Source organism: Delphinus delphis, chromosome 9 (genome assembly GCF_949987515.2).
Source record: "Delphinus delphis chromosome 9, mDelDel1.2, whole genome shotgun sequence".
Classification (NCBI taxonomy): Eukaryota; Metazoa; Chordata; class Mammalia; order Artiodactyla; family Delphinidae; genus Delphinus; species Delphinus delphis.
In genome coordinates this window covers 75604483-75618956 of record NC_082691.1, presented here as the reverse complement: position 1 = coordinate 75618956, position 14474 = coordinate 75604483, and the positions used below count along the sequence as shown (strand labels likewise).

The following is a 14474-nucleotide window of genomic DNA, read 5'->3' as shown; positions in this document are numbered from 1 at the left end:
TTAGAACTGCTTTTGCTGCATCCATGGGTTTTCAATCGTCGTGTTTTCATTATCATTTTTCTCTAGGTATTTTCTGATTTCCTCTTTGATTTCTTCAGTGATATCTTGGTTATTTAGTAGCGTATTGTTTAGCCTCCATGTGTTTGTGTTTTTTATGTTTTTTCCCCTGTAATTCATTTCTAATCTCATAGTGTTGTGGTCAGAAAAGATGCTTGATATGATTTCAGTTTTCTTAAATTTACTGAGGCTTGCTTTGTGACCTAGGATGTGATCTATCCTGGAGAATGTTCCGTGCGCACTTGAAGAAGAAAGCGTAATCTGCTGTTTTTGGATGGAATGTCCTATAAATATCAATTAAATCTATGTGATCTATTGTGTCATTTAAAGCTTCTGTTTCCTCATTTATTTTCATTTTGGATTATCTGTCCATTGGTGTAAGGAGGTGTTAAAGTCCCCCACTATTATTGTGTTACTGTTGATTTCCTCTTTTATAGCTTTTAGCAGTTGCCTTATGTATTGAGGTGCTGCTATGTTGGGTGCATATGTATTTATAATAGTTATATTTTCTTCTTGGATTGATCCCTTGATCATTATGTAGTGTCCTTCCTTGTCTCTTGTAACATTCTTTATTTTATAGTCTATTTTATCTGATATGAGTATAGCTACTCCAGCTTTCTTTTGATTTCCATTTGCCTGGAATATCTTTTTCCATCCCGTCACTTTCAGTCTGTATGTGTCCCTAGGTCTGAAGTGGATCTCTTGTAGACAACATATATATGGGTCTTCTTTTTGTATCCATTCAGCAAGCCTGTGTCTTTTGGTTGGAGCATTTAATCCATTCATGTTTCAGGTAATTATCGATATGTATGTTCCTTTGACCATTTTTTTAATTGTTCTGGGTTTGTTTTTGTAGGTCCTCTTCTTCTCTTGTGTTTCCCACTTAGGGAAGTTCCTTTAGCATTTGTTGTAGAGCTGGTTGGTGGTGCTGAATTCTCTTAGCTTTTGCTTGCCTGTAAAGCTTTTGATTTCTCCATCGAATCTGAATGAGATCCTTGCTGGGTAGAGTAATCGTGGTTGTAGTTTCTTCCCTTTCATCACTTTAAGTATATTATGCCACTCCATTCTGGCTTGTAGAGTTTCTGCTGAGAAATCAGCTGTTAACCTTATGGGAGTTCCCTTGTATGTTTTTTGTCATTTTTCCCTTGCTGCTTTTAATAATTTTTCTTTGTCTTTAATTTTTGCCAATTTGATTACTATGTGTCTTGGTGTGTTTCTCCTGGGTTTATCCTATATGGGACTCTGCGCTTACTGGACTTGGGTGGCTATTTGCTTTCCCATGTTAGGGAGGTTTTCAGCTGTAGTCTCTTCAGATATCTTCTCTGGTCCTTTCTCGCTCTCTTCTCCTTCTGGGACCCCTATAATGTGAATGTTGTTGCGTTTAATGTTGTCCCAGAGGTCTCTTAGACTGTCTTCATTTCTTTTCATTCTTTTTTCTTTATTCTGTTCCATAGCAGTGAATTTCACCATTCTGTCTTCCAGGTCACTTATCCATTCTTCTGCCTCAGTTATTCTGCTATTGATTCCTTCTAGTATAGTTTTCATTTCAGTTATTGTATCGTTCATCTCTGTTAGTTTGTTCTTTAATTCTTCTAGGTCTTTTTTAAGCATTTCTTGCATCTTCTCGATCTTTGCCTCTATTCTTTTTCCAAGGTACTAGATCATTTTTGCTATCATTATTCTGAATTCTTTTTCTGGAAGGTTTCCTATCTCCACTTCATTTAGTTGTTTTTCTGGGGTTTTATCTTGTTCCTTCATCTGGTACATAGCCCTCTGCCTTTTCATCTTGTATATCTTTCTGTGAATGTGGTTTTTGTTCCACAGGCTGCAGGGCTGTAGTTCTTCTTGCTTCTGCTCTCTGCCCTCTGGTGGATGAGGCTATTTATGAGGCTTGTGAAAGTTTCCTAAATTTGCTTTTCTTAATAATAGATGTTTGTATATGAGGGAAATGAAGAAGAGGAGTATGCTGTTTCCAAACCTCATGTGAATGAACTTGCTTCCGAAGAAGATTATTTTTAGCATATCAACATAAAGTCATCCCTCCTGTCTATGGGGGATTGGTTCCAGGACCTCCTACAGATACCAAAATCGAGCATGCTCTAAGTCCGTTATATAAAATGGTGCTGTATTTGCATATAACCCACGCATGTCCTCCCGTATACTTTAAACCATCTTTAGGTTACTTATAATACGTAATACAATGTAAATGCTATGTAAATAGCTGCGAGCATGTGGTAAATTCAAGTTTTGCTGTTTGGAACTTCCTAGGATTTTTTCTAAGTATTTTCCATCCGGGGTTGGTTGAATCCGCAGATGTGAAACCTGCAGATAAGGTCAGCCGACTGTGTATGTGGTTATATAACAGATTGTTAAACACTTTGCTGTTCACTATTTTCCACCACCACAACCTAAAAACCTTTTTTATGTGCGATGGCATTAAACGTAAAACATAGAATTATATTAATTGTAATACTCTTATAGCTTCCTACTGGCAGTTTATTCAGTATTAAATCCCAATTATTCACTTGTTTTATCATTAAAAAAAAATTGAAGCAGAGCTTACGTACTGAAAGAAATTACAGCACAAAACCAAAAAGAGCCTATCAAGTAAAATATACGTAAGTTTAGCAGTGATTTCTTCAGTAGCTTAATAAGTCAGTTGACTATAGATATAACTTTCTAAAATCAAGTAATATTTTAATAATAAAATAGAATATAGCTAAATTGCTTTATTTGCCTGTGATGAAATGGCAGGCTCTGGAGAGTGAAAGCTGTGTTCAACTTTTTTATTTTACCATCCCGATAGAAATGTTTCCTTTAACAAATCTCAGAATTCTTGAAGTACGGGTTTTACATTTTACACTAATGTTACTAGTCCTAAAGGTAAATTTTAAAAAATTCAAAATGCATCCATAAAGTACAGTATTTTTTTTTTTTTTCTGTGTGTCTAACTTGTCTCATCACCCTGAGTTTATTGTTGAGGATCAGAGCTACTGATCTTGCTGCTACTTTTTGCATGTATCCTAAGTCCTCCAGGAGAGATTCTTCTCCTGGGCTACACTTTTACCTTTACTGCCAGCCTGCAATCTGTAGGGCCACTTGCTTGGATAGTATAACAGTCATGGGAACAGAGGCATGGATGGTTTTGCAAAAAGGGAGAACCCTGGTGAAATGCAAGGGCTTGATTAATTTAAATGTGTATTAGATACACATTAGTACGTAACTTATTTTAAAAATATGCATAAACAAACCAGATGTTGCCAAGGGAAGCCAAGAAAAAAACATGCATCTGAGCAAAGAAACAAAGATGTGAGTTCCTTCTTAATTTGATGATTTATCACTCTTCTTTAAGTTTATTCTCATCTAATTTTGCAAACTGAAGTTAGTTCCTAAGTGCCGTGAAGTCTTGAATTTACCTCATTGCTTTCCTTCTTGATTCTCAGGGCAATGTGTTTCTGCTTAGCTGTGTCTTTTTCCTCATAAACTAGCCCCACTTCAGGAGACAGGACAGCCTCTGCTGTCTTTTCTCCCCAAGATGGCCCTTTTCTGTCTCCGTACTTCCTTTTATAGTGGAGGCAAATGGTGCCCTGCTGTCTGTGCTATTTTTAATTATTTTCTCAAGTGGAAATCTCAAAATGACTCAGCAGCCTGACTTTTTTCAAGGTTCAAACTATTTTGAACCACAAATAATATATATGTCAAGCACAGTTAAACATATTCCAAGGACTACTTTCACAGTTTGGTTGCAGAGAACTGTCATAAACCACATATTCACACTTGATCAAAGCTGCTATTTTAAATTTTCATGGGAGTAGTTAAAATACATCTTCCAGGCTTGTTAAAAACAGTATCTATGTAATAAGACCAGGAATAATTGATACATATATTTAATAATTCATGTAAATAAAGATGCAGAATTGCTCTAGCATTATTTTCTCTATTTAATATCTTGGTCAGGTGGTACTTCAGAAATCAAACCCAGTTTGTATGTAATTAATCATAATCTTGCATTTAGGTGTGTAGAATTATTAATTGCATATGATGCTAATATTAATCATGCTGCTGATGGAGGACAGACACCTCTATACCTGGCCTGTAAAAATGGAAATAACGAATGTATTAAACTCTTGTTGGAAGCTGGAACTGACCGAAGTGTAAAAACCAGAGTGAGTACCTTGGGTTTTGTCCTATAATTTACAATACGTCTCCAAACTCTACAGCTCGAAATACAGTTGCTTTGTTTTGTTTTGCTTTGAGGATATTGGGTAAGGACATTGTCTTATTTGAGCATCTGATTATTAGAAGCTTGCTCATTAGCCTTTCTTTTTAAAGGTAGTTGGTGTAGTGCCTGGGAATTGTAAGCAATGGACAAAGGTCAGCTGTCATCGAGGTCGTCGTCACTGTCCACAGTAGTGCTCATTTGTAGTATGTGTAAACAGGAGGGAGTTTGTGGCAAGACAGTGCCCATTGCCAGTACTTAGAGGAAGGTTATTTATGCTCACTGTTCTTCCCAGGACTGACGTTTATTGTTGCTAAGATTATGCAACACCTCAGAGTTCAAGGTCATTGTCTAATTTGAGTCAGAACTTGAAGCACTGTGTATGGAAACCCACTATGAAGCCTAACAGGCTGAGGTAGCTGTTGACTCCATCCCACACAGTTCTGGTACCTCCCGTACAGGGTGCACAGGTGAAGTCAGGGACTTGGAAACTGAAGAAATTTGGAATCTGATCCACAGAAGAGTCCTTGGATAATACTTCTGGCTCAGCCACACAGAAATGCATTTGAAAGAAACTTCTCAATTCAGCTTCCCAAACTGGTCTTCATCAACCTATCATGATAGATTTAAGGACCAAGAAATCAGCCTTCGTACACTGGCATGCATTTCTCCAGTGGGGGCCCATCTAAGGACTGGTGGGTTTAATGGAGCCCACTCTTCACTAGGATCAGGAATTTATTTTTTTTTTTTTTTTCAGCTTCCCAGAATGTGAAAAGTGTAATAATCACTACCCTCCAGGATATCCCTGATGAAAGACAAGTGTAGACATCTTAATCTCCAAAGGTTATCTGAACCTTGGATCTCTTCTGTTAATAGAGAATTGACTATACTGTGCATCCATTTCATAGCAAACACCCTTAAAATTTTCTAGGATAAAAAGGTGCATTACCTACTTTAAGGTCACTCTTAGATTTTGGATTTTCTTAATTTCTCAGAAGAAAACAAACAATTAATGGTATAACCAGAGATATAAGCTAGGTATAGACATTTTCCATTGAGTCCTATTGCAAGGGCTTTTTTTCTTTAATATACTTTCTATTTATTTTTTGAAAATCTGAGAAAATAGTCCAGATTCATGTTGTTTTATATTTTTATTTAAGAAATCTGTGGTATTACACATTCATTATAAAATTCTGCCTTACATATGAAAAAGGAATGAATTTTACATCATTATCTGAATGAAAAATAAGTAGTTCAACATAAAAAGTCACATCCTATAAGTTAGAGAACACAAATCCATGCTCTCAAGCTAGTTGTTGATAAGCTGAATGAAATCGTTAGAAGTACAGAGGCTCCAAAGTACAGAGATAAATAGCATAATTGATAAAGGATCTTAAGGGAATAATTATTTCTCATGATTTTTAATAAGAAATCAAAGGAGAATGAAAGATTTAAAATTTTTCAGAAGTAACTGCATGGCCTTTGTAATATAAATTAAGGAAGGTCAGGAGCACTTACACTCTGTTGCCTAATTAAGGCTGATACCCATGTAAAGGTATCTACAGCCCAACAAAGAACAAGCCATGAAACACTTTATCTGCCTGGGCTACACCGGAGGACTATATGGTACTCCAGCTACTGCCCAGCCATGGTCTGCTGCTGGCCAAGTCGATTCCCTTGATATGAAGTACAGAACTAGAGAAAAAGCCACATCATTCAGTGAGAGCTTTAGCAAGTGATCAGATGACTCAGTCTAAATGTAGATGGTGACCATTTATTGTCTGTTCTTCTCCCTGTTATTTTTGTAATGAAATGAAATGAAAAAAATAGGCCAAAGGGAAAATAAAATGAAGCCAAAATACGTATCACCGAAATAATTCTCAATTCTTTTATGAAAGTCTTAAAAATCTAATGAAGGTGGATACCTGAGTAGAAGGCAGACCTATCTTTATATAAAAATGAGAGACTACAGAGGGGATCAGGATTTCCCCTAGAATAGTGTTTGTCAAACTTTAGTGCAGCAGAGTTGCCCACATGGCTGTTAAAACGGATTGCAGGGCCCCAACCTTGAGATTTTTGATTCAGTAGGTCTGGGATGAGGCTCAACAGTTTACATTTCTAACAAGTTCACAGGTGGTGCTTACGCTGCTTGCTGGTCAGGGGACCACACTTGGAGAACCACTGTGCTAGGAAAGAGTTGTGAGTCTGCTCTAGCAACCAGCTAAGTGGACGGTTGAGGCTTCAAAGTATAATATGTTCTAGAGAATGGGCCCAAGCATTTTAGTTGGAGCATTTTCTAAGCTTGCATTTATCAATATCCAGCTGCAGTCACAGAGAGCTCCATAGAGGCTGATAGGTATCTCATGAGGTTACTTGACTTTGTTTTTCCTTTATGTCTGCCTTTTCTCTGTTATCTAGAATCTTTCCTTCTGAAATCAGTGGCATAAAATTTTAAGATAACTAGAATTAGGACTCTTCCCTGTAGGTAAAACTGGCTTATAACAGCATTCATTTAGTACAGTACTGGTAACTTTATATTTGCATATAAATTTAAAAAAATCTTTATGCTAAAGTTCATTCTCTTTCATAATATTAAATTGAGATTTTGTTTTACCATATATAATGGTTAGCTACCATCCTGGGCAGTACCTGTTCACTCCAAATGGTCAACTGTTAAGAGGAAATTCTTACCAAATAGCAAACACGAGTCATAGCAATGGAAAATACACTAATTGACAGTGGTCTGAGAACTTAGCTCATCTGTGATATTCAGGATCGGAAGCCTGATTTTCCCAGCTCAGTGGTCCATGCCCAAGAACATGTAGAGGTGAACTTTAAATAACACAGTTCTCAACATTGATGTTGTAATCAACCCTTTCCCCCGGTCGTTTTATTTTCAGGATGGCTGGACACCAGTTCATGCAGCTGTGGACACTGGTAATGTGGACAGCCTCAAGCTTCTCATGTACCATAGGGCCCCAGCTCGTGGAAACTCGTTGCATGAGGAGCCCGAGTCAGGCGTCTTTGACTTGGACGGAGGAGAAGAGAGTCGTGAGGGCACATCCAAGCCTGTTGTTCCTGCAGACCTCATCAACCACGCCAACAGCAAAGGCTGGACTGCTGCCCATATTGCTGCTTCAAAAGGTTTTAAGGTGTGTCTGGTAGCAGCTGGCCTCATTACACAGTTGTAATTTGATGAGTGGTGAAGTTGTCTGCTATTGACTGAGTGTGTTTCACCTGTATAATTGGGGACTGAGCAGTACCATTGCAGGAGATGATCCGCTTCCAGTACAAACCAACATTTTTTTGTCCAGCAGATATTTACGGCCAAGCGTATATGTGACTTAATCACAAAAATCAGTTTGGAGTTTCTTAACAAATGTGGGAGTAATTCCAGACATTTTATCTCATGTCAAATTAGAGGAAAAGTTGGATGTTGATAGAGTCCACAGGGTTGTTTGATTCCGTACCAAGACCATGCCATGAGTTAGAGGGAGGGCCAGGATTCAAGTACACATGTCCTGTACTCTGAACTCCCTCACTAGCCCTACCTGTGCTGTCTTATGATACATAAGAGGGCATTCTAGATTTCACTCGTCAGTTAGAAGAGAGAAAGATTCTGATTATTAAGGAAATAACATGAAATAGTAAGCCATCCATTCATGCTTCTTTTTCTATTTAAATCACTTGAGCAATAATATTGCTTTAACAATGAAAATCTATCAGGAAGCTCCTGAGTGCAAGGCATCGTGTCAGCTAACATTTGCAGGAATCATTTATGCGATTAGTTAACTCCTAGTTCAGTGGCAAGGGTGCAAGATACAAGACAAGTGTAGGATAAGAGAAGTTCAAAAAATTTAAAACAAGGGTAATAGACACGTGGTTGGAACAGTACAAAAATGCAAATTTTTATTTTTTGGAAGAGAGAGTGCACGTATTTCAGAGAGCAGAGTTGCAGAATATTAGGCTCAGGAATGGCTCATTCTGGAGGAGATGGAAACGATTTTGGTCTTGCAGGGTGGGTTAAATTTGTCACCCATCACTGGAGAGGAGAGTAGTTCAGATGGAGGGAGCAGTAGGAACAGACCAGAAGTAGGGAGGTGGGTAACAGCTCCACCTGAGCTAATGAAGAGTAGTGAGAAGTTCCACAGTATGGCACCGGCCTTCAGTGATGTCTTAAGAAGTTTGAGCTTTATTTACTAGTCAGAGTAAAACCATTGAAAGGTTTTGTACAAAGGAGCAAAAGAATCAGCTCTGTAGTTTAGATTGATAGACTTAGCAATAACATTTAGAAGACTGGGGATTATGAAAACATTGGTGGCAGGGGAGAGACTAGGTGAAAGATGATGGGAGTGGTAGAAATACTAAGAGAGATCACGGAGTACAAATGTCCAAGAATTGAAGACAGATTAGATACAGGAAATGAGCGAGCTAAATAGAAGGATCATAGTGACATTCTCAGAAAGAGAAAAGAAGAGGCGTCATTGTGATCAAGATAGAATGTGGGGCTTCCCTGGTGGCGCAGTGGTTGAGAATCTGCCTGCCAATGCAGGGGACATGGGTTCGAGCCCTGGTCTGGGAAGATCCCACATGCCGCCGAGCAACTAGCCCTGCGAGCCACAACTACTGAGCGAGCCTGCGTGTCCGGAGCTTGTGCTCCACAACAAGAGAGGCCGCGACAGTGAGAGGCCTGCGCACTGCGATGAAGAGTGGCCCCCGCTCGCCGCAACTAGAGAAAGCCCACGCACAGAAACGAAGACCCAACACAGCCAAAAATAAATAAATAAATAAAATTAAAAAAAAAAAAAAAGAAAATAGAATGTGGATTTAAGCATGCTGAATTTAATTCTGGGATATGTTCAACCAGATGGAGATATCTGGAAATAGCTAGAAATGTGCATTTGGAGCTCTTGGTTGGGTAACTTCCTGTTGTTATGATCTAGAGCAGAAGCTGTTCATTTTGGACTTTGGGGTTTTTTTTTAGTGAGAGAAAGGCATGATTCAGTTCAACGTGGAGGTATTGCTTGCCAGTAGTAGTTTACTCCTATTTTATCCTTAAAAGAAAAAACCTACAGAAATTCTGTGAACTTGATATATATATATATTGGTTTGAATGGAAGGCAATGACATTTGACATAAAAGTTTGGAAGACAAAGATGTAAAATATGAAAGCTTAAATTTGAAAATGCATAGTTAATCTAAGACAGTGAATCTCATTTGATGGAGGAAAGGTACATGGAAGGGGTAGTTCTCAACTTACTTCCCCCTTCAAGAAAATCTGAGGATAATGCAAGAGGTTACTGACAGCGGTAGGTTGTTCATGCACTCAACCTGAAGGCAAGAAAAAAAAAGGCAAAACAAAAAACAAAACCTGAGCATCACTGATCTAGAATGTTCAGCCACTGACCCTCTGATGCTAGGCAGAGAGAGGAGCCCACTCTCCAGGGTGAGTTACCCTGCAAGGGTGGGGGGCTTGCGTTGCCACTCAACTCCTTCATTATGAACTCCTCATAAGTCCGGGTGTTTTTAGAGCCGAGGATGGCGTCTTCATGGCTTCCCAGGCCCCTGGCAACGTGGATGCTCTGTCATCGTTGAGTAAAGGGAAATAGGATTTCTTTCTCACGTGTAATATGACTCTCTCTGTATTCTCTTATGTTAAGAAGCTTAAGATAAATTTTGAACAAGAAGAGAGAGATTTTAGAAAGTGAACGTGACTGACCACATCCACACACTGCAAAGAAAAATAATAAATTAAAATAATAGATTTTTTTTTTTGCCCTGGAGTAGATATGTCATCTTCCAGGCTAACCTCTTCATTTTATGGTTAGGATATTTAAACCCTGGAGGGATTAATAGATAGAAGTTGGAAATGAAGACCAGAATGCCTGGTTTCTTTACTTGTGCGGCCTGCCTTCCTGGTCAGTCATGGGTATTGGAAAATATTTTTCATCCTTTGCCTAATACAGTGTTTATATCCTGGCTGACTCCATAGAGGTAATCCATTGACAACTAAGTTGCTGAGACCAGTTTTCTGAAAAAATAAATGACAGTTCTGAGTTAATCATTGTGTGGGTGAAGAGATTCTACGCTGACCACAAGTAGAGCTTAAAAGGTGTATGTTTTTTTTCTCTTTGCAATAGCATATATGTGTCCAATCCGCATAAGGTAGTAGTACCGTTGTTACCCAAGAAGATGACTTCAGTTTCCATGTGTTTTTCAATGTAAAAAAAAGTGGGATTTCAGAGCTTGAAGACACATAGCTCATCTAGTCCAGCTGCCTTGCCTTACAGATGAAAAAATTAAGTTTTGGGAAATAGTGTAACTAATTCCCCAAGGTCAATTCATAGAAGACCAGATTCCCAAATCAGTCCTTTTTCCGCTTGGTTCTTGGTCTTTTTCCCAATGTTTAAGCAATTTATGCAAATCACCATTTAGTGTTTGGTAACAAGAGTAGCTCTCTCTAAAGCTGGTCTGTGACTGCTCCGAAGTTGAACTCATCACTGAGGATAAACTTGTTTTCATCACTTAGGGTGAGTGGATAGAAGAGTTTCTTAGTGAAACTCTGTGTTCTGTCATGAGAACTCTGACATGTCAAGTTTCTGCTGCAGAAATAGATTAGGGAGAGTGTCTGGATTTGAGCGGCTAGTTGTTGAAGCTCTCGTTCAAACAGATTCTTTATTTGGCGGATTATGTGTTTTGAGTAGACGATAATTCTAGCTTACGTATTGCCCAAGCCAGTGGCTTCCTGTCACTCATGCTCTTACTCAGCCTTTCTGGATTGTTTAACATGTTGACTCTAATGCAGACTCCTCCTCAGCTTCTAGAACACTGCTCCTTCCTCGCTTCCCTTCTGAATTTGATGACCAGGCTTTCTCTTTGTTTTTCTGGGTTTTCTCTTTTGTTTTTTAACCCTCAGCAACTCCCATGCTTCTTCCTAGCTGCCTAGTCCTATTTTTTTTTTTTTTTTTTTTTTTTTTTGCGGTACGCGGGCCTCTCACTGTTGTGGCCTCTCCCGTTGCGGAGCACAGACTCCGGACGCGCAGGCTCAGCGGCCATGGCTCACGGGCCCAGCCGCTGTGCGGCATGTGGGATCCTCCCGGACCGGGGCACGAACCCGCGTCCCCTGCATCGGCAGGCGGACTCTCAACCACTGCGCCACCAGGGAAGCCCCTGCTTAGTCCTATTTTTAAGAGTTTATCCAGTCTTTCAGCTTTAACTGTGGCTTCTACAGTAACTCTTCCCAAACCCAGATCTCACACCTGGCTTTTTACCTGTCTTCCAGACATTTATTTCCACCATCCTAGAGGTCATCTCTAGGCAGTCCCACAGTCCTCTGGTCAGGCAGTGGCCTTCTTGTTGCCATCCTCACAGTGTGTAGGAACTGTGGACTGATGGATGCATTTTTACCTCTTAGCCAGGCGAGTGTCAGGCATTCCCTCCCACCCTCCAGCATCCACCTGACTGGATAGTCTGGATGTGGTATGTGTCTTAAGCACAGAGGCCCACATGGAGCCCCAGGATTTAGATTTCCTCTCCCTAGGTCATGGCTGCAAAGAGAAAAAAAAATGATAGGAGTCCCTAAATGTCTTCCTTGTCACAGAGTTGGGTACCTGGCTAGGAGAAGACAAAGATAGGATAACCTGTGATGTTGGACCAAGTCTTTGGGACTAGATGACAAATAGAAATCTGTGCTTTTGATTCTGCATGATAATTTTTTTCCCTTAATTTTTATAAAATTATTTTCGAAAAGGTCAGACTGTGTGTAGATAAAGGGAAGGCTATTTTTTAAAACTCTCATTCCAGAGTGTTCAGTGCAGAGTATTGCATCCTTGCTTAATTTGAACAGCAGTGACTCACAGAATCCTAAAGGATTCTCACATAAACTTGGCCAACCAGAGTTTTGCTCCACCCCTCACCCAAGACATACACTTTCTGGTGTTTTCCACTAACACCTTTCATGGGTCTGGTTTTGACCCTTTTCCTCCTTTCGCTCTCTACTTTCCCCCTTGAATGATCTTTTTGGTCTCTAGAATGTAATCTATAGAGATTCCAAAATCTTCTCTCTAGCCCACCTAACCATGTCCTGAGTCCATTCAGGAAGGTCTTATCTAGGACGCCCACGGTTTTACAGGGCATCTCCTTGATAACCCAGTTGGCCCAGTACAGTCCTTGTTTATGCCCATCATCCCAATGTAACCATTAACAGTGCCCCTTTTTACTCTTAAAAGTGTCCCAGTTTAGCCAATTATATGGTAACCCTATTGATGACCATATTCATGTTTACTTCCACCAAACAGCTCCATGAGGATGCATGCCTGGGCTCCCATGCTTAGGCTGCATCTCTCGTTCCTCCTCTCAATCCACTAACATCACCTGACATTTGTGTTTATTGCTCCATCTTCCTAAGATAATGAATTCAAATGATTGATAAAACTCTAGAGTTTATTCCCTTATAAATGAACACGTAAACAAAGGGAAGGCTGTTTTTTTAAATGTCCCTTGGGGAGCCCTCGTCATGGGCTGTCTGGACTTGTGTAGGCCCTGCTGTGAGCTCTTCATCTCCAGTCTCTCCAGCTCCTTTACAGTGTCTCGAGAGGGACCTTCCTAACAGGAAGTTGGTCATGTAATTTACCTTTCGTCTTTACAAGGGTAAGTGACCTTTCAGGCGCTTCAAGGATAAGTGCCAGATCTTTACATGACTGACAAGTCCCGTCCAGCTCTGGCCTCAGCCTCTCTCCACAAGCACACTTGTCTCCTTTCCTCATGCACTCTCTGCTCTGACCCTGCACTGCTGGCTGTTGTGTAGACATCCTGTGCTGTCTCTTCTCTCCCTGCCTTTGCATCTGCTCTTCTCATTACCTCAAATGGCCTCTTCTGTCCTGACCCCTCCCTGCCTGGAAAACATCTCAGCTTAAGTCTTGGCTTCCAGGAGTTCATTGGTCCCCAGAGCACCTCTTCACACTTCACTTAGGGAGCTTGTTCTTTACTGGGATTATTTGTATGCCTCCCTCCCTTTCCATCTCCTCCAAAAATTCACTTTTCATCGTTGTATATATTGTGCTCAGCAGTCTCTGGCCCACAAGTACTAAATGTTTGTTGAATCAGTGAGTGAATGGGCTATCTTATGAGAGTTCTGTCTTAACTGGTCTCCTTTCTGTCACTCTCTTTTTCTGTATGTCTTCCAAATGTACCAGTTGGTTTTCAGAACTGAGCTGATCATGGCGTTTCCTACCCAAACATATCCTCATGCCTCCAGAAAGACATTGAGGCTCCCTAGCACTCAGCCCTTCACGGCTGACGCTAGCTGTCTTCATCTCACCCCTAAGTCTGCCTGCTTCCTCATACTGTTATTTCCCATTGTGATGGCCTCCATCTCCCCTGCCCTGCAAAACGGTGAGCACACCCACACCCCAAGTTGTTCCCAGCACGTGTGCCAGACCCTACCTGTGCATTTGCAGACTGCTTTCCCTCCCACTTCCTTTGCCCAGTGTCAGACCCTCAGCTCCCTGTCCTGACTAGGATCTTATCTCTAGCTCTTTGGACTTGGGGTTTCAGCTTATTCTCCCTGGCACTGGTACGTTGCTTCTCTGCTCTTAAAGGCCCCTGGCAGAGGTGGTTCATTGTCCCTCAACATCTTTTCTACCCTCTTCTACAATAACGGACCTCTCAGAGTTCAGCTGGGCTCTTGACCACCCAAAATAAAGACTACGTTCTCCAGCCTCCGTAGCAGGTGACCATGGACACCTACCTAAGTTCTGGTGATTGGGATGTGAGTGGAAGCAGAAGTTGAAGCCTAAGCCACTGCTTTCTGAAGTCTCTGCTCTAGGGAATTCCCTGGTGGTCCAGTGGTTAGGGCTCCACGCTTTCACTGCTGAGGGCCCGGGTTCGATCCCTGGTCGGGGAACTTAGATCCCTCAGCTGTGCGGCGTGACCAACAATAATAATAAATTAAAAAATAAAGTCTCTGCTCTAGCACATGTATCTGTATCATAGTTAACAGCACTTTGATTTAGACCCATTCATCTAGACCTCTTGCTCTGCATCCCTTGGAACAGCCTGCCCAGTTTAGGTCCCCTGAGAATCCATTTCCAGAAGAAGCAACTAGCATCACAGCAAGTGTTCTCTTCACTCGAAGCCCACCCTTCAAGGAGAGAGCTTAGATTCTTTTCTCTGCCTTTCCCACCTCCTCCCCCTCCCC

General features: G+C 40.7%; 1 protein-coding gene across 2 annotated transcripts in view; it reads left to right on the top strand.

Annotated features, from left to right (window-relative positions):
- Positions 1-14474, top strand: part of CTTNBP2 (cortactin binding protein 2) — a 154715-nt gene that overhangs the window by 85761 nt on the left and 54480 nt on the right. For both annotated transcript variants that reach the window (XM_060020788.1, XM_060020789.1), the window contains 2 exons: positions 4073-4223; positions 7177-7428. In XM_060020788.1, the coding sequence (XP_059876771.1) occupies positions 4073-4223; positions 7177-7428 (403 nt within the window). The remainder of the gene's footprint in view (positions 1-4072; positions 4224-7176; positions 7429-14474) is intronic.